We start from the raw sequence: 25,528 nt of genomic DNA, 5'->3' as shown, positions 1-25,528 counted from the left end.
ATCTCAATCCACAAATTTTACTTTTTTTTCCTGATTCTCTCCCCCATCCCGCTGGGGGAGGTGGGGGGGTTGGGGAGTGAACGAGCAGCTGTGTGGTGTTTAGCTGCCTGCCAGGTTAAAGCACAACAAACGTGCAGAAACACTTTCTGTAAAGTAAAGCATAATCGAATGAAGATATTAATTAATGGCAACAAAATAGACCAGCTAAGTGGTTTTTTTTTCCTCTGGAAAATATGAGGAACGATGATTTCTTTCTGCTTTTCTAGTTTCAAATATTCTCAAAAAATTAAAAGGTGGAATTTCTGGTAATGCTTCTAAAACAAAGTCTACAATTTAAGTTAATATCTGCTTTATGTCCTGTTCTTCTGATACGTGTGCTTATGGAGGGCTAGGGAAGTGTGTATGCTTGTTCTCTTAGCATGGTTGCTAAAAATCCCCTCCCTTCTCAAAGACTGGGTTTATTGAGGGGCTTTTGATCATACAGACAAAAGTAGAATTGAGAATTACTGTGTGCTGCATAAATATGTCATGAATCTGATGCATAATGGAATTCTGCATAATGGAATTTAGCATTTTTTAATTTTTCTCAGTGAGAAATAAATTTTTAGGGAGTTGTTTCATATACATCTGAAAGTTAAAGCTATGTGCATGTAAGATTTTTTGGGTTGATGCTTTTTCTGTCTATGATAATGAGAAAGTATTGTTTTGGTTCACAAACAGGATTTTCAAACTGGATGTCTATCCTTTGATAATGTTAGTTAACTTTTGTCATTTATATAAGATTTTGAAAAACAGAGACTGTAATTTTAAAAGTTTGGTTTTCAAAATATATTTTTGATTTGCTTCTTTTAACTCAGACATAAACAAAATGAAAGAAATTTGGCAAATGCTTTTGGCTGAATCCAAACATCAGTTTTCAGCAAATAAACTTTTTCAAAAAAGTTTCCAATGGACATATGCAGGTTCCTGCTGAATTATGCATAAATGTGGGCCTTGGGATAAATATTTAGTTGTGTTCTGTAGGTGATGAGTTGTCCTTTTTAATAGAAAATATTTTCAACTAATGAGTTGAAAATCTGTTCAGTTCATGGCTGAAGGTGATTTTTTGAGTCTCCACATGTGCCTCTGCTTGATTCCACAGCATATATTGACTAGAAATTTCAGACGACTTTAGTACAGGAAATTTACTCAAATTTGTGTCAGGAATTTGAAAAATTGTTGGCATTAATTAGACACCTCTTATTCAGAAAGAGGTGAATCAATGGCAAGGGAGGAAAAGGGCTGTGTAGAGCTGTCCTCATAGCAGGTCAAGCATTAAGTTTAGCTCTCCTTACCACAAGAATGTCAGTCAGTGGTAAGGCTCTTTCAAATAAATAATGTGTTTTAAACCAGAAAATGAATGCTAAAAGGGCAATATTAATGATTGCAACATTAGTGGTATCTTATAAGAAGAGGGAAAGGCAGTCACTGGGAAGTGCGGTAGCAGTGAGTACGTGTAGCAGTGTAGGTAGTATCGAAACAGTTTTCAGGAGAGTAATGTGTCTGATTTGCCAAAACAAAACATGAAAAGGAGGAGAGCACTAAGATTCAAAGTGTTACTTTGGGTGTGGTAGAAGAAAATGTATTGTGTTTTAAGTAAAGCAGAAGGACTTAGGTAGACCAATCCCAAGAACGTGACATAATGTTTAAGTTGTTTATCTGCCTGTATAACTACACCTTGCTATATCTTAATATGTTAGTACAGTTCCCTAGGCTTATATTGCTTGTCTTGAGGATAATTCTAGTATCTCTGAATTGGTGGGGGTGGGGGTGTCTGGTTTTTTTAATTAAACCAGGTAATTATTAACATACTCAGCTTCAGTTTCATATTAAACTAATTATCATCTGAGAAATATGGCACTGTATTTTATAATGTATAGATCCAAGTGGACCTGAAAAAGCAATAAAATACATATATACTACCTGAGGAAGATACCTTGTTGGCCCTGAGTGTGCAAACTCTGCCTGCTTATGAACACTCTTCTCAGCTTTACAGAAGGAAGAAGGATGGCCTTGTCACTGAGTCACTATGTTGGGAATCAGGTGGCATAGTTCTTGTTCCTGGGTCTACCTCAAACTTTGACTGCAAATATTTATTATCTTCATATATAAGAATGGATTTTTTTTTTCCTGGTAGGGGTCTCACGGGGTAAATCTAAATTTGCTGGGAGCTGTGACAGCTCGTGTATTCTTTCTCTGTGGGATACGCATCATGGAGTAGTGCTTCTAGGGCAAGAGTGACTACGCTATTGCACGTTGTTGACTCATACATAGCTAAACTCCTTTTTACAGGTTATTCCATCTTCTTTGTGCAACAACCACAAAGTCAGCTGCTAGAGCTAGTTTAGGTTGAAATAATGAAAAAAAAAGAAAATAAAAATTAAAGAACTCCTATCAATAGACTTGTTCCATGGAACATCCTGTTTATTTTCTTGTGATGGTATGCGATAAACGACACATGGTTATAATACGTCTTAGAATGAAGAAAAAAAGAGGGGAAGGGAAAAGTCTCGTGTTAATTACAGCTCTTAGAATCCTAACATTTTGTATTTCTGGCCTTTCTAAAACTTGTACCTACGCAACTGTAATTTTGCATTAACTTTGTGGAGCTGTTTAGTTCCTGTATATACCATATAAGTAACACTTTAGTTTGAGCTTTTCCAAGAGATCAGCTTGGACATGTGCATTAATTATAGAAAACCCAGTGGTACTAGAGACTATTAGAATGCCATTCTTGATGCAGTTTGTGTGAATTAATTTATTTAAGCACGAAACAAACACCTTACCACTATTAGTAGATGTTTTTTTCAGGTAATCTTGTTCCACAGTAGGTCTTTTATATCCTAGCAGGTCGTTCAGTTACTAAACCAAACTGTGAAGCCTTTTTTATGGTTGAGTTCTGTTTCTCACATGCTTGCTCATTCGGTGTTTGGCTCTGATTAATGGTCTACAGCCAGTCTGTTCTAATGTTAAATGAAAAAAGCACTCCGGTGGCTGTGGCATTTGGTGATAAGTAGTTAGACTAAATAGAAGATGTACTGTGCATCCCCTGGCTACAGAGTTATGATTAGATTCAGCTCAGCCTGCAGAATGCTGCTGAGGATATTGCTGTTCTGCTGTAGTCATACAGCAACTCATACCAAAACAGCATGTGTTGCTGCTTGCCTTGCATTGTACACTGCGGCATTCTAAATATACTGGACATACCAAACAGTATGGTCTTTTTTTCCTTCTTTTTTTTTCCTAGCCTTATTAAAGTGGGAATGGCTGCCCACCAAGCCATTGTATTACTTGCAGCAAGTGTTAAAAGCCATAGATTTTTAAAAATACTCTTACTTATTTTTGTGAAGTGTTTGTTCAAGCCTTCAGACAATTTACTTTTCAGAGTTCACATGCAGTCACCCAACTGCTGAAACACAACAATGCCACTGGTTAACCTCATGATATATTTTAAGGCAATCACTTTCCCCCCACACACTGTATTTTTACTCTGCAATATGTGTGTTGGAAATTCAGAGGCTGCATTTTTAATGTTTTAAATGGATGAAAAAGGTGAGGGATACACTACTCTAATGTTCCATAAAGCACAGGCTATAAGATTTAGGAATTAATTATTGATTGAGAAAATGCATATATTTAAGATAAAGCACAGTGGCTTGATTTCAAATAACCAAAATTAAATGAGTGATATAAAAGTTATCATAAGCAGAGCTGGATTGTTCCAACTGTTAGCTGTATAATGCACCTTTTCTGCTAGGACACAACTGCCAACAGCAAGGGCCAGGTTGAAATTTAAAGGGATATCTAGTAAAATGCCTGGATACCTACAAGAATTAATCTCAAGAGCACTGAGCTCATTTTTTCTTCTTGCAAATTAATTGACTTAGCAAACAATATTTTATTAAAGATAAACAAGGGCTAAATCCTTAAGTATAACAAAAATAATGTTGCAGTCCTCTTTGGCAAGGCATCAACTAGGCCAGCTGATTGTTCCCCACGCGTGAACTAAAACCTTCCTTACTTTTGGGAACTGTGAAGTCTCGCGACGCAACAAGGCCCAATTCAAGTTACCAGAGCTTTTGTGCTGCGACCTGGGGCTTCTGCCACTCGCCAGACATTGCTCTTTCTTGCTTCACTTGCTATGCTGCTTCGTTCTTCTGCTCACCACCATTGCTGCTCTTCTCGTCTTTTAGCTGCCCTGCCTCACCACTGTGTCATTTGGTAGCAGTTTCTGTTGATTCAGCCTTTAGGAAGAGTGTGTGAAACACTACCATGCCCTTAGTGTATACGGACTACTGGTAATCAGCTTCTCCCACTTCATGGACTCTTAAAATCTCGTACCATCTTTTTCTTTGCATTCTTACACAGAAGTTATCATCTTAGATTAACGTTAAGAGTCAGCCCAGGCCTGGTTAGTCTATGGAAATCCTGAAATTATGTCTAATGCCATTAAAAAGCTGAGTTTTTTAATTATTTGTTTTCACTTTGATATGCATTTTTTTTTACAGAAATGCTTCTCAAACATAGTAACACCAAATACGTACAATAAGTATATTTCAGAGGTTCCCATTTGTCCCTCTTATCTCCTTTTCTCTCCAGGAAATGATCTTCCTTTATCTACTTCCTACCCAGTATGGGATTTCTTTTTGTTGAGGAATGGGGGGACAAATCACCGCTATAAGTATAGATCTCATTTCTGTGTTAGCTATCTTTTCTATCTCATGTGAATGATAAGCAAACAATACTCTAAAGATTCAACTACAGTACAATATGAATGTACTCTTTTAAATTTTTTAAGGAGCATATTCTTCTCGCTTCTCTGTTTTTTTAGTTTGGTTTTTTTTCAGTTCTGGATGTAAGCAGGCAGTGAAATAACATTTAAAGTTATATCTTTTTCTCACTTTTTCTCCCAAACTATGCTATTTGTATAAAGCCATTCCTGAAGAGAGAGGTAGTTTAGTTCATATTTCTCCTACTGACCATCATGTTACTGTAGTAGCAGTCCTGAAAGGACAAGGCCTCATATTGGCTCCAAATAACATTTCTATACCACTTACTGAGGACTATGTGGTCCTTGAAAAGAAAGCTTGTATGTGCTGCTGGCATCTGAAGGTTAATAAAATAGTAGGAATTTGAATACTTCCTATCAGAAAACTGGAGTGAATTTTGGAGTTTGTTTTCTGTAGTATTTTCCTATTGAAACAGTAATAAATAAAATTTGTTATATATTTATAAAGAAATTATTTATTCTTGCTTAAAAATGCATTGCTCAGGATTTACTTGATAGGATTTTTATTCTTCCCAATTGCATAAGTAAGATTTGATTACAGCTGTGTCTATAATGCTAAGGAAAAGCCTTTTATATTGCCTCAGACCTTGACAGAGTTAATAAGTAATTAAAAGTATTATAAATCATACTGCAAAGGTTTTCCAAGCTGTTACCAGATAGAGTAGCAAAAAAGTAGAACCAACAGGCATTTTTGATGCAGTTTCCATTGATGTAAAATCAATTGAATTGCTTTCCTATAAATTAGGCTCATGAAGTTGTACAACTAGTGGGATACTCTGAGAAGTTTGGGAAAAGTAGAACAGACTTGTTATAAATATATTTCAGTTTCTGCTACAACTTTTTTTGACTTTGAGGAAGAATATAATTCCAGCAACTTATCCCCAGTCCTCCTCTTATTTCTCATAGAGTGCATAGAAATTTAAGATTGGGATCAACGAATATGTATATATCAACCAATACATATGACCGGGGTAGTATCAATAATTTCTCTGAGGCATGGTATCATTCCTTTCTTGACTATGTATGGCTTCCACAGTTCCCTGGGTTGCCTATCCCATTGTTTCACTACTTTTACGGTTAGAAAAATGTTCTTGTTTTCTATCTGAAAAGCCATAACATACAGATATACACACACACACACACACTTTTTTTACTATTTGGATAGTCCTGTTTGATATGAAGGCAATTACTTTCATTTGAGGCATGTGCAGATTTAATTTTCTCGCTCCATAACAAGTCAGCAAAGAACATTCCTTCATGCATTTCTTGACCAAAAATCTTCACACTTTTTATTGGAAATGGATATAAACTTGCAAAACCACAAAAGCCATTTGTTCAAAGCAAGCAGTTCCTTCACTAGTATGAAAGGAGAAAGTGATTTGGTAAAATAACTTCCTTTCCCCTCTTTTTTCTCAAAGACTAATCTGTACTAGTCCCTGACTTTACTCTTAAACTAATTTTAGATAAAAGAATGTTCATGCACATGTCTTCTAAAGGTTTCAAAATACAAAATTTGCAGACAGGATGAGAACTCCACCAAGTGTAGATACTCCAGAAGAACCTGAGACATTTACTGTCAAAAAAAAAGAAATCCTATTTTGTCCATTTATCAAATCAGTTCTCTGTTCAAGATAATTTAACCAGTATTTTAGCAGACATGCTGCACCGCGCCATCCTGTCTGTGAAGATAAGGAAAAATAAGAAAGAACATTATTTTTTTTGTACTCAAATGGAAATTCACTTCCCAAAAAAGCAGAATGTGGTGTCAGTCTGAATTGATAATATGTTATTAATCAAAATAACATGAAGTCCATCTCCACAGTGCAAGATGGCAAGCTTGTATACAGCTGTGCATTAGGGAAATTCAGAAATGATGTAAAAGATACTACAGATTGCTTTAAACACAATTTTTGCCCCCTGACTTGGCCAGTTGCACTCTGACTCCCATAACAGGGAGCATAAAAGGTTATTGTGTAGAAGTCTATGTGGCAAGAAGGTGGAAGATGACGTCTGACTCCATGTTTTTATTCAGCTGATGATCTTTGTTTCCCCTTTTACTTCTTACACTTTTTTTTTTGAAGCTGATATGTGACTGCATTCATTTTGAACTTGTGTTCCTCTGTCTACCCTTGTTAAGAAATACAATCACTCTCCTGCCATGGGACTTCAGTGCTGTATTGAAATATTGCTCTAGGATAAGATTAGATATCTGTTCTCCCCGTGAGAACTTTCATGATAGAGAGGATGAGCTCTGAGTTTACCTGTGATGTGCACAGTCAACGTTGTACTAGATTCTGGATGGAATATTTAGGGGTAGTAGACAAAATTCCTAATATACTTTAAAAAAAAAGGCAGAACTATTTCATCCAAAATAATAAGATGCACTGTAAGTAAGAAGACTTACTTATTTGTTGGTTCATGTATTAAAATAAACTCCTCCTATTTAGTAAAGCATTTAGCACATGGAGAATTCTTACTCCCTATTACAAATCATATTGGATTAAAAGATGCTTGAATGCTTGAATTAAAGGGTATGCTTAAATATTTTATGCTTAAATTATTGTAGCCTTGACTTGGTGTGACTCTGAAGTCTTGCCTGAGTAAACTAATAGCAGTGAGTATAAACAGTAAATAATTCAGATTTGTATACAGTTCTTCCCCACAGACAGAGTGGTTTATGTTCTTTATCCACTTAGTTTCCTGTGTTAAGATGTCAAGCAATTGGTTAACTTCCTTTAACTTATATAGCAAAGCCAATCTTTTTTACCATGCCTATTGAATTATAAATAACATTCATCAGAATTATAAAAACAAACCCCCAAAACAAACCCCAAAGGACCCTGAAACTAGAACCTGTTGCAATGTGTTTTGATGTTCATAATTTTAAGCAATGTCCCCTATCCATTGCATGCAGAAGTGTGCAGAACTCCTCTTCTGTTGCATGTTCAAATTGATTTACAGCTGATATATTTTGCCAACAATACCCCTGTTCTCTTTATAATTATTATACCTGGCAACTGTACCAACATGGCCATTATTCTATTACACATTTGTCCTGAATATACAGAATGTTTTTTTATTTTCTTGTCTCACCCTAATCCTCTTCCCTTCATGCTATCTGCTGAACAAGAAAGTTTATTCTCTTTCTGCTGTATCTTTATTTAATATAAGCAGAAGATGCTTTAACTGAGATGTCCTTGAACTATCAGTTTTCACAAGTTGTCAAGCATAAAACTTAAAACCTTTAGGGCTAGGTATAGAGTGTATTGTTTCCTAGGAGACAGTGACATCCTTGAGTGGGGCTAAAAAAGCCTCATAGAGCATCTGATATTTGGCCAAGCCAGTACTTTATCTGGATGGCTATAATATCTTACTTTAACATTTTTTTTTATCTGAGTATCTATGAAGAAGCATTTTGAGATGGTGTATTAAAACCCTTACAATAACATAATACTAAGCAAGGTAGAGATGTCAACTCCAAAACCATCATAGTGTTTTAAGAAAAAAAAAATCTAGCATATTTTCAAAATGTTGCTTACATTGAGTACTGAGTTAAAAATTAGTGTAATAACTCCATAATCACAATGGTTAGACAGCACTGAATTAAACGGTGCTGTTCGGGTTCCCACGCAATGGAGCATTCTGACGGGATTTTTGGGTCCAGGTTGAATACACATGTCGTTCTTATGCTTTTGGGCTCTTCCCCTCCTTTCCCCCCACTTTGAAAAATCAAAATCCAAGTAACTGAACTAAAACTTCTGATTGTCCTTAATTTCTGGGTTTATTTATGCTGCAATTGTAAAGTAGCCTCAGAGAGAGTTAGTATCAAGTCTTAGTGCTGTGTTGGTTTTATCCGTCACATTTTGGTGAGCCCCCCTTTGAACCCAAAAATTCACCATCGGGCTTTTTCATCCTCTCTGTTCCCTACAGTACTTTATAGCCCTGATGCACTTTCTGAATTGCTATTTTGCCTTCAGGCAGAACAAACAGTATAGGAGGGCTTATATCTGTCTATCGATCGGTTTAAAATCGTCTTCTGTAGCCAGTAACGGGACCAGTTGAACTCCTTTTTCATGAGAATTTTACTCTTCTTGCGTTGTTTCCCCTTGTCACCTTGGCACTGTAGGTAAACTTTTGGATCAGCCAGCTCCAAACCAGTGTGCAGTGATGGCAATTTCTATCAGTCAGCTAGGAAAGCAAATCAGTGACAGAAGAGAGTTTTAATGTGCTTATGATAATTTGTAATGCTGAGGAGACTCATACATGGCAATTTTCTGTACAAAGGGAACCCTTCAGGCCTACTGATTATCCAAAAGTTGTACTTCATTTTTTTTTTAATACTTATTTTCTAAGCTCTCTATTTCTCTCCTTCCAAGGAGAGGAATGGTCTCTTTTTACTTGAGCTCTTTTAGAGAAATTAGCCAACTGCTTTCAGCTGGATCTGGTAGAGGAATACCTGACCATAGTTAATCAGGAGGAGCTGCAGGGCAAGAGAGCAAGCAAACAAGCAAGCTGGGAGAAATATCCACTGGATTCACAAAAGGCCACAAGCAACTGTTAATGCTCTAGGTGTGTATTTTAATACAGTGTTAGGAAAGAGTCATGCTTCACAACTTCTATCGCACCTCATGGCCCAACTTACCGCAAAAGCAGTTTGTATGCTGCATTTGGTCAAATACTTCTGCAGCACGATATGAGAAAGTTCAGCCTGTTCCTGAGTTGCTCTAAGTAACAACCACGATATCTATTGTTTTGGCTTATGCACAGTGATAGTGCTCCATATTCAGTCAGGAAGAGTGGAAGACTTCACTTTAAAAGTACTTGTCTTAAGTTTCACTAGCAGGGGACAATGTGAAGAAACTATAGTACTATGAAAAATATTCATCTCCTGAACAGCCAAATGGACTCCTTTAAGAAAAGCAAAGCAAAGAAACCACCTTTCTTAATACAGGGTGAATAGCTGGAATATACAGAAAATTATATTGTAAAAACATAGATTAGCAATAGTATGTCTTATCACGTATTATAATCTTATTCCATTTATTCTGGAATTTCCATTATATTAGTAAATACCTGGATAAATCTCTTATTAAAAGCAAATTAAAATAGTTACTTTGGATCTACTTAGAATATGTACTGAAAGAGAGGGGCTAAAATTTCTATGTCTTGGGGGTTGAATGACATTAGCTTATTGTTACTGTATTATGAAACAGATTTGATATAATTGTACTATTGAATTTTGAGTAGTACTCTGACTCGTCAGATGCTTCTTTAATATTATAGTTCCTCCACATATTTGGTATGAAATCATGACAATTCACATAGAATCTTAGTCTCAGATTTTTTATTATATTAATGTGTTGTGTGTATTTGGGGATGTCGGAAAATAAAAATGACAAGATACCTGTTAGTAATGAAGTAACATAAATAAAGAGTGTTTCATAATACAAACTAACTTTTTTCCCTTGTACATAACGTTAATTATTTTCATTAAGAATTTAAATGAAATTGTAATTATATGCACAAAGTTTGGAATAAAAAAATTATTATTTTATCTGCAAAAAATTCTAAAATTGAGTAACTATCGCATCTTTAATTGCATGTTCTATGTTTTTAATGTTTTCTCCATGTGCAATATGAAATAAAGCATTGACAGAAGCTCATGGTCTTTAAGGATACCACTGGATGTTTTTCTCAGCTCGCTGTTGCTTTCCTCTTCATCCCCTCCTGCAGCTGCTCCTGATTAGCTAAGGATCAGGTGGCCTTGATCACTTATCAAACCCAGCTGGGAAGTTGATTAATTTCTCTAAAAGAGCTCAGGTAAAAGGAGGCATTTTCTTATGAGTGGGCCTGGAGGGAGTGGGACAGAGAGGTTATAAGCTGATCAATTAGATGTGGAGGAAAGTGTGTCTTCTTGAAAACCTGATAGGCATGAAGGGCTCAGAAACTCTGAAGAGTTCATCCTCTGCAAGAATGAGAAGGATAAAAATAGTTGAGAAGAAGCGAAGGCTTTTATGTTCTGATTTTTCTTTGAAGTGTTTTTGTTTGTTCTCTGCTCTTTGAGTGGAAGAGATAAAGTATAGTTGCCTGAGGTAGGTACTAAGCAAGCCAAGTGACTGACGATGAGAACTAACTTGGGAATAAAAAGCTGGAACAGAAAGTCTGTGCTTTGCCAGGTGATTTCTTTAGGGGGAAGCAAGGTGACCAGTTTCTGAAACCAAATCAGCAGTGCTGAGACATTAGAAGCACTGAGTACATCTGGCTGGTCCCTTGGAGTGCAAGGGTGTTCAAGGAGCCCTGAGCAAAATGTTTTGTTTCCTTACCATTTGTTCTGGAAAGTTGGACACCCTAAACTTCAATGCTAGAGTTGTTTTTCAAAAAGGTGACTGGGGGTGAGGGGTGCTCTGCCTGCTAAAATGTAGAATAACTGAGTAATCAGGTTCCTCATATCAATCAAAAGGAGTACTGCTGGAACTGATCTATTTGTTCGTAATTTTGCTATGAAAGCTTGATTCTGTTGCAAAAAGGTCTTATTTAGCTTAATTTACAATTCAGATTTTTATGTATAAATGCTTTAAGCTGATTGTGTCTCTGGAAAGACGGAAAGCTAGATGATTTGGGTAAATTCAGAGGGACTCCTGAGTCCCATTATTTGTACCTACTTTGTATTTTTCTATTGGAAGTAACGGGAGTGTCGCTAAAGACATTGCAAGAAATTCCGTATAGATGTTCCAGACACAGTGTACTAACTGAAGTTCAGTCTAACTTATTTTTGTCTTTGTAGTCCATTTTATGCTGTCAGTTTGAGGCAAATAATTGTTTTGTTTCATTGTAGGGAAAGGTGAACATGGAAAGCCGTACCCTCTTACAGAGGAAGACCATGATGATTCTGCCTATAGGGAAAATGGCTTCAACATATTTGTTAGCAACAATATAGCACTGGAGCGATCCCTGCCAGACATCCGACATCCTAAGTACGTAAATTGGTTTCTGGACTATTTGATTTAAAGTTTTTATCTTTGTATATCTCTTAAATAACCTTTTTTCCCAGAAGGTCAAACATGAACCCTCAGCCAACAAAAAGTGACTATTTCATTAAACAGGAAACAGAAAATTTATCACTGTTGTTAAATTATTTCCTGTATTTGTCTTTTAAACTGACCTCTCATCTTATTAGTAACACATTAAGACTATAGAAGTCCTCTTTTAATTACAGAATTATTTTCATGGCATTTCTGAGTAGTGATTTGTTAGGCAGTGATAAATAACATTTCACATAATTTTTCAGATTCTCATTTAGTAGTAGCTGTAGATCTTTGGGCTGGGGGGCAGGGTGACAAGTTGCATAAAATTTTTGGCTAGATGTTTGGACCAGTGTTTCCATAATGTTTCTTTTGGTTTTGTTACATGAAGAGTGAAAGCAATCCAATAGCTACAGCTTATTAGGTGCTGATACTACAGCTGATTTACACAGTGTAGAATTATGTAAAAACAGAATGAGCAATGATGAAACGCACATGCAGAATTAGGGGTGGTTGAATGGTGGTATTATTCCTTGATAGCAGCAATATCCTACAGAGAAATAAGGTAAAGATTATTCTGGAAAATAACCACTGAGCTAAAAACAATCCTGAAGTTCTTGGCAAACATAACTTTCTTGTCGTGTTCTGTAATTTTTGGCTTCCTTAGATGAAGTGTAAAGCTTTCGATCTGTAACAGAAAAGGGCATGTATGCCTTTCTAGGCATCAGGCTCTAGTCCTCAAGAGTCATTCTGAGCTCTAAAGGGAGGGATGATTTGATTTGTCTCTTTACGTGGTGTTTTTCCCTCTTTTAATTGGGTGTTATGCAATTAGTGTATGGAAGAAAGGTACAGGAGTGTAACAAAACTAATTGTCTCCATGGCTAGGTTTGTATTTTCCTTCGGATACAGTTCCCTTTATTATACGATGTTTCAGGTTAAGACATCTACTCACTACTTAACCTATAGCATTTTGCTGTGTGAATTAGTTTGAAATTCTTCAGGGAACTGAACAGAACTTGAGAGCTTGACAGAAGTTCTTGGTGGGTGGAAAGATAAATATCATGGCAACTAACACTTCTTGTTCCATCAAATGTGAGACTGTCCTTTTCAAAGACTGAACAGTGTGTAAATGTTTGCATAGTAAGATCTTAAAAAATAATTCACAATGGAGGAATTGGCTAAAAAATATTTTTAAAATAATCTTTTGTTGGAGGTGTTTCCTATTTAATTGCCATGTTGCATTGTTTTGCAAAAACACTTTATCTGTTAATTTGTATATATTAGTATTGTTTGCATAGAATTAAGTCAAAAGAAATACATTTTAATAAGCTATATCTTAGATACTTTGTTTGCCTTCTACTTTGCCAAGTTACCTGAAATTATTTATAGAAAGAGTGCTTCCAAGAAGTTTGAGTTCTAATGTACAGCTGTACAACATCAAAGCTGTGATAAATTACATTGTTGCTCATCAAGCATCCTTCTCTACTGCAGAGGACAATTAGTAAATACAAAAGGAAGCATGTTTATCCCCCCTTTGTGTTTTTGTAAGTCGGTCTTCTGGCAATTTGTTTCTCACCCACACCTGTCTGCACAGTCAATGACATTTCCCTGCATGTCCCCAGAAGCAATGTGAGTGATGTGTTGTCACAAGTGACATATTAAGAACATGTCAGTGCTACATCAGCTTTTCTCTGCCCCCCTTCCATCTGCACCAATCCTTTAGTGACTTTCACCTAAGCGTCTCATATGGGAAACTTGAATCCTTAGGTATCTGCATCATTTTCATGTTCCAATTCAGCTATGGTGTTCAATGAACTCTTGTATGGTTGATGTTTTAGTAGTATCCTGAGTAAACTGACTTGCGTCACATCCTTCTAACCTTCCTTATTGTTGTGGTTTAATCTGGCAGGCAGCCAAATACCACACAGCCGCTCACTCACTCCCCCCGCCCCCCCAGTCGGATGGGGAGAGAATCGGAAGGGTAAGAGTGAGAAAAACTCGTGGGTTGAGATAAAGACAGTTTAATAGAACAGAAAAGGGAAAATAATAATAATAATAATGATAGAATATACAAAATGAGTGATGCACAATGCAATTGCTCACCACCCGCGCTGACCGATAACCAAGTAGCGATCAGTACTTCCTGGATCACGCCCACCCTTCATATAGTGAGCATGACGTCACATGGTATGGAATACCCCATTAGCCAGCTGGGCTGGCTGTCCTGATTATGTTCCCTCCCATCTTGTGCACCTAGCTCAGTCAGTAGGCACGGGAGCTGTCCTTGGACTAGGAGGGCACTTAGCAACAACTGAAAACATCAGTGTGTTATCAACATTCTCCTCATACTAAATCCAAAACACAGCACTAGGAAGAAATTTAACCCTATCCCAGCCGAAACTAGGACACTTATGTTAAACACTTGTAATACAAGTAGTCCATTAGTTAATTGACTGTATTGCTTATCTTGTAAATGTAAAGATAAAAAATGTTCTTGCACTAAATTTGCATCCTAAGTAGTACACTGGTTAAGGTGACAAAGCTGGGCTCTGCACTTCTGATGGTTACACCTTGAAGCAAGTCTATGTCTTGAACTTCCAGGATACACAGAAGTCTGACAATGCTTTCTGACCTACAGTCAGAAGCAAACCCATCTCTCAGCTGCTGTGTGTTAAATACGATGCAGGCCAGTCTCAGACTGCACTTCACTTTTGGAAATGTGTCCTCTCTTCAGAAGCAGGTGTGAAATGTAAAATAGTTCATACCTCATAAGGTTGCTTTCAGAGCAACTCATTGGAAAACAATATAACTTCTATGCCAGAATGGGGTGTTCTTATTGAAATAAAATTAGAGTAGGTAATTCAAGTGAGGTATAGCAGGCAAGATCTAGTGTGGTCAGCTTCTGAGTGTTATAAAGGGCTTTTGCTTTGTGGAGCTTCTAAATGCCCTTCAGCTTTTAAATATCTTCTTTTGCATGTTTGTGGAGGACACTTTTATTATAGACTTTGAGCTTTTCATCTTCTGTCTCTCTTTAGTGTATCCCATTTGTACAGGGGCTTGTCTGTACTGAAGACTAATTTCCTGAAAATGTTGTCTAGGATTTGTTTTAAAGAACCAAATAGAATGGTGTGTTGCCATCAGTAGAGAAAGTTCACAAAATGAACCTTCAAACACAACAAAAACTGAGTGGTGAATCCTGCAATTTGGATCAAAAGGCATTTAAATTGAAAGAACAGCTACAGCAGTTTCTATATTTCTCTGAAATCACTTCATCAAAAAAATTTTATTCAAAAATCTTAGACCAAAGAAATTGCAAGTCCCATTTTTAAGTGATTGGTTTTCTGGGAAGTATGCAAAGATAGCAGATAGCCAAAACTTGCTCTGTTTAATCCAAATGAACTTTCTCCTTGGTCTCTTTGGAAATTGGGCTCAGGATTGAGCTCTCTGTGGGAGGGGGATAGGTGGAACTAAACAAATGTTTAGATGATTGAGCTCAGAGAAATTCATGTTTTCAATTTTTTTTTTATAATATTCTTGTTTTTTTCCTTTAAGTGTGACATTTAAAGCACTTCAGCAAGATGTATTCAGATTGATGCTTCTTTCCTTTTTTTAAGACGCTAAAATGTGTGTACTGTAAAAATCCCTAAAGAAATGAAACAGTTAACTTCTATTTTAAGGCTGACTTAACAGCTTCCCTGTGTCCTTAATATGTTTCTATTGCATCCCTCTAATATCTCCTATGGGTTTTTTTCTGCCTCTCACAGTTACACTTGAAGAATATTTTTTTTCCATTTCTGAGTGCTCTTTGATGTCTTGTTTCTGTCCCACGCTCATGCAAATGTCTTCTCACAGTGGATGCTCTCACCAAGTTACATTAGCTAATTCTCTGTTCTTTGCCCACAATCACCTCCTGGCTTTAAGTTAAACAAACAAACAAACAAAACAACTTTTTTTTTTTTCTTTAATTCCAAATGAAAATCTGAAACAGGATTATCATCTCGGTTCATTGGGATTTCAAGAATGATTTAGTGTAAATAAGGGTTCTCGTCACCTAAAGTGTAAGGCATCATTATGAGTTTTGGGTAGTATTGAGAATTGGCAATAGAATTACTATTTAAGAGTGAGAAGTTCTGTACCAATATGAAAAATACTTCAAAACCCACAAGAATACTGTTTTTATTTTTTCTTTTCACCTGCCCCTTGCCACTTTCTGTAGTCTAGAAAACAACAAACCCCCTAAAGCTAGGAAAAATGCTAGCAGTTTTATTTTCTGTTGTAGAGAGACAAATGCTACTTATTCTAATTATTTAATATAGCAGTTACCATTAATTCTTATCTTGTCAACATTATTAAATATTCTGCCATTCATACCAGTTTTGTTCAAACAAACAAAACTGAATCCGATTCACATTTTGAGTAACGTTCAAAATGTGATTTTAATGAGGCTTGGGGGAATGATTGCAATCGTCTAATCTCAACAGTGAATATAAATTTTGTGGTATATCCTGTTTCAAACTCCTAAGTCCTTGTAAACTAGAGCATCCAATTTTGTAGCTTTTCATTCTTGAATCAAGGAATTCAAGTTAATTCCTGATACCAAGAGACTTGCGAGCATTATAATTTAAAATCTTCCATGGTTTTGGTATGTTTGTATAGCTTGATTTCAACAACAGGTCTCCTTTTATTTACAATTTGTAGCTTATTTGTTGATAACTTGTGTAGTCACAGATCAGATGCACAAATTCTTGTTAGCTTGCCTCAATAATCTATCGCAAGAAATCCTACCCTTTTTTGGTTTCCATGGACATAGATAGATTCAATGTGTGCTGAAATTCTTAATGTTCATATTGTACATTAAGGATGCCCAACCTGATTTTTGTGATATCTGTTTTCTAGCACATACGGGCTGGAGTCAGTGTTTCCAAGTGTTGACTGCTGGTCTTGCTGTTGCTGTGTGAAGTGGTGGCCCTTCACTGTCACTCCAAGCAGCATTCCTTTTCAGAAGTCTGAGCCATGCTCGTTTCTTTTACACATTAAATTTTTCACAGGCCTCAGGAGAAATGCGTTTTCGTATTCAAAAAAATATGAAACGGGTGTTTAGCTAAAGAGATGCGAGATCTTCTATGTCCTGAACACTAATGAGATTTTCTTTCTTTTTGTTAATAAAAAAAAAGTAAATTTTACCCTACCTGTTCTGCATAACTGAAACTCTCCAACTCTCCCTCCTTATCAGTAGCAGAAGCTGAGAGCATGCCTGAATGGTGTTCTCTCAAAATATTTGAATGCAGTGTGGTTGCTGTCCCTTGTATTTTTAAAAGAGGTTAAAATGGATATGCGATGGGATTTCTTAGGGGGGGTGTGTGTTTTTTTTGTTTGGCTGTATTTTTATGTGTCTTTGAAATAGTTGCAGAGTTTCTGTTAATCCTTAGTCATGTTTTAGTAAACTTTGCAGAAAGACTAGAATTACTAGACTAATATGGGAAAGGGATATATTACATAAATATTATAGTTATACAGTCATGCAGTAGTTCGTATCTGAAGCCTCTAAAAATTTCCAGTTATTGCATTTAATGTATTTAATTACTTTCTTTTAATAAATACGGTACATTTGTCACAGTTCAAGCTATGTAGATTGTCCTTAAATATAAGATTTAAAAATCCATCTTTAATCCAGTACTCCAAGATCAGTTCCAATGAATTTCCTCAGCATTCTATGATCTTAAAGACAGGCTTAGGTTGTACTACTTCAAGACACTAAAAGAAAAATTATTTAATCTAAGTATGTGAACTTCACAATATTTAATAAGGCTCATGAAAGTAATTAGTTGTTTGGATCGATCTTCTATTGAATTTTTGATTATACGTTGAAAGAAACTAAGAGTAGAAGGTTTCTTTCTAGTTCTTGTTCACTTTGGGAAATCAGAAATGTCTTTATAGACGTATGCATGCTGCATTGCTTCATACTGCTATTTACTAGTATTACCTTAACCTCATCTGTCCACAGAGCAACTGGTTAAACTCATATTGTGCTCTTGGTGGGGTAGTGAGAAAGCTGGAGGTTATTACTCCAACTGCTTTTCAAAGCGTTTTGTGCAGTTACTGAATAATGTAGTGAAGGTGGAAAGTCATGCGGTCAAAAACATTATAGGCAAAGTCCCCATTTCCAAGCCTCACCAGATTGTTCTCTGCAATTGCTTCAGGGCATCTCATTCAAAGCGCAGCTCCTCAAAACAGGATATTTTATACTGAAGAAAACTGGTGGCCTTCTGTCTCTGTCATGCCTGCTGTCAGTTCCTCTGCATGATATGTATTGATCGTAACAAATAACATGGAATAATTCCCAAGTGCTTTCTGGCTGCTTTGTGTGTCTTTTTTTATGGCAGCAACAGCTAAAATGTGGCTGAAGATTGATGATTCCTCTTCCTTTTGTTGGTGAGGAACAGGCTGTGGTATTTAATAGGCCAGTGAGGAAAGTCCAAGCCTGATGGGTCTGTTTCTGTTTACTGAAAAGAATTTGATAAAAGAATAAGCTGTTTATACAAGCGGAGGAAAGTAGCCTTGCATGTTACCTAGAATCCAGTAAAGCCTCCCACGCTGCTGAGAAAATAGCAAGCTGCAGTAAACATAACTGTGAAATCTAAACTTAATAGGGACAGAAGTACTGAAGGATATTTACCCTCCAGCTGTGCATCTGGGATAGCCAAGTCTATTAGCATTTGGCAACAGTTAAAGCCAGAACTTTTAACTCTCAAATAATACAATACTAAAATTGGAAAGTACATGTAACTTCACTAAGATCTGTAAGAAATGTGGAATGTTCTGGGGATCTGTACCTTTGCTGTTCACAGATGAAAGTGATGATGTTATATGCTGTTAATTTAATAGTTTTATGAAAAACTTCAGTGTACCTTCCTTTTTTTATATATCCATTCTTGCTTCCTTTCCAAGCATATTTTCATACAATTCAGCATGTATCTAATGTGAACTTGCGTAAGACTGGATACTTCTAAGCAAATGAAATCCCAGCTGTCTGGGATAGGGTTAAATTTCTTCCTAGTGCTGTGTTTTGGATTTAGAATGAGGAGAATGTTGATAACACACTGATGTTTTCAGTTGTTGCTAAGTGCCCTCCTAGTCCAAGGACAGCTCCCGTGCCTACTGACTGAGCTAGGTGCACAAGATGGGAGGGAACATAATCAGGACAGCCAGCCCAGCTGGCTAATGGGGTATTCCATACCATGTGACGTCATGCTCAGTATATGAACGGTAGGCCTGATCCAGGAAGTACCGATCGCTACTTGGTTATCGGTCAGCGCAGGTGGTGAGCAATTGCATTGTGCATCACTCATTTTGTATATTCTATCCTTATCATTATTATTTTCCTTTTTTTCCTGTTCTATTAAACTGTCTTTATCTCAACCCACGAGTTCTTCTCACTCTTCCCCTTCCGATTCTCTCCCCGTCCCACTGGGGGGGTGGGGGGAGTGAGTGAGCGGCTGCGTGGTATTTGGCTGCCTGCCGGGTTAAACCACGACAATGCTGAAGGAACTGCTATCATTTTGAGGTCACTCTCAACTATCTTTGAATGATCACAGCAATTGGGAGAGGTTCTTGAGCACTGGCACAAAACTGGGATGAGTGGCTTATATGCCAAAGGGTTCCTAGAAGCCTATGGGATGGCTTTGAAATATAAGGGCAAATGGTAAAAGGATAATTAGGATTTCTGAAACAGAAGTTGAATGTCAGGGATTGTTTTTTTCCTGAAGTAGCATGCTTAAAACACACTTTGAGATGACAAAGACCTGAGGTTCTAATCATGTTTCTTCTCCTTCAGCCAGGAAAATGAACCTAGACTCAAAATTGAGGCTTTTTATTCATCATGCTAAGGTCTGCCTGACTTTTGAGAGACAATCAGATAAGTGTGCTTGGTGTGAATGAATGAATTTTGAGTACATTGATATTTCTGTAATCTTCTCTCTCAAAAAAAAAGTGGTTTGTGGGTGTGTGTATGTGTATATATTATATAAATTAAGCTGCTTGCTGGTATTTTGGAAATCATAGGTAATAAAGTGCAAGGTTTAAGCTAAAATATAGTGCTAAGATGCCTGCTGATGTAAGCTTGCTTATGAGGGATTTTGAGATGATATAAAATTACTATATGCATTCATTTTCTTCCCAAGCCTAGTTTTAATACATATAGGTAAGTAGATAAGTTTCTTAAATCATGTTAAAGAGTGATTTTTTTATTTATTTAATTAATTTTTGTTAGATTTTTCCATGAGTAATAATGGTTTTCTCATTATCTTGTAAAACAAAGCTTTGCAAACATAAACATGCTTTGTGTCATAAGGCTTCTTTGCCTCTTATGTTCTTCCCTCAGTTAAAGAAACCTTTCAGTTTGAAGGATGAAGTGAGGCAAACTCACTGATTTTTATTTCTTCTAAGACATGCAGTGCTGCTGGAGAGATTGTCCATGACAGACCGAAATGATGCAATTTGACATAAAGTAAAAAGCACCTAATTCAGCTCTATCAGCTCTGATGAAGTCCGTACTGAGGGAAACTTGCATAAAGAACACAGGACTTTGCCTATTTAGTTTCCAAGACATGTTGTTTATTAGTGCATTTAATAGCAATAATGCAAACTATTTCCACTGTACAATTTAATCTTGCTCTTTTTTTTTTCATGAAAATAGCAATAATGTTTTGCAGGTTTATTTGTTCTCGTAGGAAAAAGTGTTGTGACATTTATTGAGGCCCATACCCAGTAATGCCAGCTTGCTTCCCAGCTGTGAGCCACTGTGAAAATAAAGATTACTTTCCCCTCCATCAGCTCACACCCAAGCTAATTTTACAGCCTTGTCAAACGGCAGCAGAAATTACTAGTTATCACTATTTTATCAGGCTCAGTTGACAAGGCTAGATTGGAACAGAAACACAGTGTGGCTGAAGCTTGTTGCTGTAAATTGAATACTTTGACATGCTAAGACAATTACTATGTAAATCTTCACTGGAAAATGTTTTGTCCTGGTAGCTTTGTAGAGAGCTTGTCAGTAGCTGGGAGCCCGCTGGGTGCTGTAGTTCCTTTAATAAAGGGAAAGAAAAGGTCAGATCTGAAAAAGCAGCTCAGCTAAGAGAGCATGTGCTGACAAAGCCAGTGGGGAAAAAAAAGGTTGAAAAATCTCTTTCTGTTTTGCTCTAACTTTCTCTTCCTGTAAGAGGAGAAAATTGGAGGTGGGCTACTTTTATGATCCAGTAACTGCCATAGTAGGCTGCTACCTTGCTTCCTAAATGCAGCAAAGGGATGTCTGAAAGACATTTAACTTCCCTTGTGCTATTATCTATCAGAAAGGGCAGTTTACGAGGTTGTTGATGTGTCTAGAAGGCACAGAACCTGATAACTGGCCAAGGCATTCCTATTGGCATCCCTTAATGTGCATAAAACATTGTTGTTTTTATATCCACAGGGTCAAACAAATTGCTGCTTTTATGAATCAGCTTTTGCTGTAAAGTGGCTGAAATGGTGCCAGCCCTGTTCTCCTTTCTCATCATTTTAGAAGCCCATTTTCTTTCATTTGGTCTTCTACAGAGGTAGTAGATTTCTGCATGTTTCTGTTAACAAAGAAGCTGTAAAGATGGAGAATTTTGCAGTTCTGCATCTTTTCTTAAGCTAGCATGATGTTTTAGGACTTTTTTTTCCTACTTACAAACTCATCAGGGAATTAAACAGAACTATCCCTATACCCTAAAGTAAAAGGATGCTATTTCTTTATTTTTGCCTGGTAGAGTAGGCTAACCTACAAAATGAAATCATAATAGTCTTAGGACTCTCAGTGGTGAATAACAAAGAAGTGTAATTGTAACTCCTTTTCACTACCTGTCTTTTTATGAATGGTCCTCTTTTCAAGTTGTATTTTATTAGTGCCTGCTGCAAATAGCTTCCAGGTGTTTCTGTGACAATTTTTTTTTCTTCCTCAAGCAGGTTAGTATTTCAGGACTAGAGGAACCTCTTACTATTCTTTTAACCTTCTAAAAGTCTCCCTGCGACTTTGAAACTGACTCTAAAAGTGTTTTATTCAGAAACTCGGTTTTGATTCTTGTTTCAACCCAGCAGAGGAATTCTATATCTCAAAGGAATAACTAAATCAGTATTAAGTGTTTTAACGCAAGTTAAAGGGTGCAACAGTGTATCATTTTTTTGAATAAGCTTTGAACTCCTGGATCCAAATGCACAGTTGCGATAACGAACTGTAGGAACAGCATGCCAAATACAAAGCTGGTAGAAAGTTCCACTTTGTCAGTTATGTATATTTACCATTTTTCACTATACAAATTATTTACGAATAAATTCTAACTTACCTTTTGGAAAGAACTTTGATTTCATAGTAGCCATTTTCTGGTGACTATGTGGTAGGTGTGTATAATAAACAGTATTGTGCAGCCTTCTGAGTTCAGTTTTTCAAAAGAGTAATAAATGTACTTGAATCATACATATGATTAGTGCTTAGTAATGTATCTAATAATGGTAGGGAGAGAGGAAGGAGATTCTTTGGCCAGAGATAGCGAAGAGGTACTTACTGCTTTGAAAATTAATTTGGAAACAGCTCATGCCCTGGTAGAGAGGTCCAGAGGACAAATTTAATGATGTAGTATTATTCTTTGATAAGAACTATCAGATATTAAGTTCTGAAATATCATGGAAAGAAAGACAAGATTGATCAAGGATAGCAATATTTGAAAGCATAATTCAAGGTTCATGACTTTTGATGATAATAATCTTAAAAATGTCATTGTATCTGATTCATCAGCAAATTCATCATTTGGTGCCAATTTTTTCATATATACATACACAAGTGTTTCTAACTATAAAATATTTTTCTGGTGAAGTCCAAATTACTAATGTTATTTCATAATTCTGAGGATTTGTGTGAGGGAAATGCATAATGCCTCTTGCACATTCTCCTCTTCTAAACTCCCTTTGTTCTGACTGCTAATGTAATAACTTCAGTAAGAAAATACAGGTGTGAGCTACTTACAGAGCAGGATTACAGTTGCTTATCATGGTTATTTTCTTCCTAGGTATTTCTACCAAGACATTTGTATATCATTTTCAGACTTAATGCAGAAATTATTCTGAAATTTAAGAGTTTATTTGATAATAAATTTGCAGAAATCTATTACACTTATGCTAAGAAACTGTCATTCTCATAACCTTAACTACTGAACCTATTATTCAGCACTGTTCCACGAATAAGTGCTGGCGTGCTGTACTTAAATATGTGATGTTTAAATGCAAGAAAAGACACATCTTTAGGAAAGCATCTGTAGTACTTTTTTAAGGTCAATCTCTAGTATTCTATTAAGGTTAAGCAGAAAATACTTATGCTGAGTAGGGGCGCTTTTCTAGTTTCAATCATCAGGTTCTTCTCCCCCTTGAATAGTATTCCTGCTGTGAGTCCTAGATACGTACAGTTGTTTCTTCACCCCCTTCCCCCCCCTACAATTTGTTGATTCTGGCATTTGAGTACTGCATTTTTAAAATAAATTACCTTGCTTTCCAAGGTCTTAAAACAATCTCTTTTGATGGCAGCCACTTAGTCATTTTGAAAAGTACAGCCAAAAGACTAGTTATTATTTGACTGAAATCTGTCTGAAAAGTTCTGCATTTTTAAGTGTCTAGGCCAGGTGCAGGGTTTAAAGAAAGTGCGTAGTTCAAGTTTTTGAATTTTTAAACTTAAAAAAAAAAGAAGTCCACCTAGAGAACTACCACTTCCCAGTTTGCCTTTATAACAGTACCAGAATGTAGCAGCGTTATACTGCAGAAGCAAATTATTTTGGTTTAATAGCTAACTTGCCATATGGAGTAATGGTAAACTAGGTTTTTCCCTTGTTTTGTGTGATCTTTTCTGACTGAGGGCGAGCAGTTACGCTGTGCATGTGTGTGTTTAGGGGTGGAGGAGATATCCTTAGGAGTAACTTGTGTATTAGTTATATCTTCAGACTTATTAGGTGTAAAGAGAATAGGCATATCGGTACAGCGTGCATATCTGACACAAATACTCCTACCATTACATAATAGCTAGAAACCATAACCAACATGAAAACATTGTCACTGTGGAAGCCAGGAGTAAGATGGAGTCCCTGCCTCCAAGAAAGATAGTATTGGGAAGAGAGTCTGTGAGATTAACTGAAGAAGCTTAGTAGTATAGGCAGAATAGTCCTAATCACTGAAAGCCACTGTCTCTTAAAACTTTTAAGAGAAGAGTTGGCATGTTACATGCATATGATGAGACTGTGTGGTGTAAGAACGAGAGGTAACATTCCTGTATGTTGCTGGATTCCAGTCCTGGCTGTGAAATGGGCAAGCTGCTTGAATTCACCACCTTAGTCTGGCAATCTGTAAAGCTAGGAATAATCCCAGATCCACCCTCTGGAGAAGATTGGAGGCCTGGGTCTATTCGGTTAGGATGTGCCACAGGATGTCCAGGTGCCTGCTGTTCCACTGCACCACGTGCTGATGATGTAGCATGGCATGTACCTAGATATACAAGCATGTATGTGAGCTAAGAAGACTGATCAGGATCTCTCAGAATACTTTGGGGAAGACAGCATCAAACATTGAACAATTAAGCCTCCAGTTCTGTAAATGGTCCCTTACCAACCATCAATGAGGAAGCTGCATTAGTTGTGTAATTGAACAAGAGAAGCTGAGGAAGAGTAGTGTGAGGTTTCTTAATTCTAGCAATTTAACTTAAAGGGAGCTGTACTCAAGTAAAACTTGATGTGTTTCTGAGCAAAGTGAACAAATGCTACCTCAAACGCTAAACATTGAAAATGCTGCTGAGCTATTTGGTTATCTGAGGAAATACAAGTACGCAGGTAAGGATGAAAGTGAGGAAAAAATATAATGAAAACAGTGGAAGACTAGTCAAATAATGTGCTTTTAGCATCCTTAAATATTTATCTTCTTACCAGTATGGGCACGATGTTGAGTATACATACATAGCCAGGACTGATTACCGAGAACATTTTCATGGAAATTATTGTGATGAAAGCTGGTATACTAATTTCAGGTAGACTGATTTAGTTTTCTGTCCTCAATCCCATAGGCAAAGTTATCAAATTTCATGGGAGGTTTTTCTTCTGAGACTATGTGTATGTTTATACTAACATACATTTCATTTGAACGAGCCATTTTACAACATATACAGAACCGAGTCATCTGAGTCAAATGACCTGTCTTCATCTCCATTTACCATTCAAATCAATCTTGTTACTGCAAAATTCTCATGAGTTATTTTAAAAGTTAATCCAGATGAAAATACCACTAGGGCAAAAACTGGTTCTGATGGAAACAAAGTAAAAATAGCAAATGATACCTCAATATTAAAAATTATTTTGAAAGACCTAGTAGTTGCACCCTTTTTTCAATTCCCCACTGAATTTTTATTTTTTTTTTAATTCCTTAATCTGAATATGATGTGATACTAAAGCTTTACAGTAATACATTTGCCTTTATCAGTTGCACTATGATTTGATAATGAAAAGGATAGCAGAAAGTAATGTTGATTGACATCAACTATGTTACAATCTTTTCTATGTTGAGTTAGATCTTGGAGCAAACCCGTACTTGACTGAAACTGACTGAACTGCCTATCTGTCTGTCCTAAATCTACTAA

The 25,528-nt window shown here is 36.5% G+C and overlaps 1 protein-coding gene across 1 annotated transcript in view; it reads left to right on the top strand.

Annotated features, from left to right (window-relative positions):
- GALNTL6 (polypeptide N-acetylgalactosaminyltransferase like 6) overlaps nt 1–25,528 on the top strand; it is a 496,893-nt gene that overhangs the window by 195,575 nt on the left and 275,790 nt on the right. Inside the window, exon 3 of the mRNA XM_075149329.1 lies at nt 11,664–11,802. Coding sequence (XP_075005430.1) covers nt 11,664–11,802 — 139 coding nt within the window. The remainder of the gene's footprint in view (nt 1–11,663; nt 11,803–25,528) is intronic.

The sequence above is a fragment of the Calonectris borealis genome, chromosome 4, assembly GCF_964195595.1.
Source record: "Calonectris borealis chromosome 4, bCalBor7.hap1.2, whole genome shotgun sequence".
In the NCBI taxonomy this organism is placed as follows: Eukaryota; Metazoa; Chordata; class Aves; order Procellariiformes; family Procellariidae; genus Calonectris; species Calonectris borealis.
Note: the sequence above shows the minus strand (reverse complement) of the source record. Positions and strands in the feature narration are given on the sequence as shown.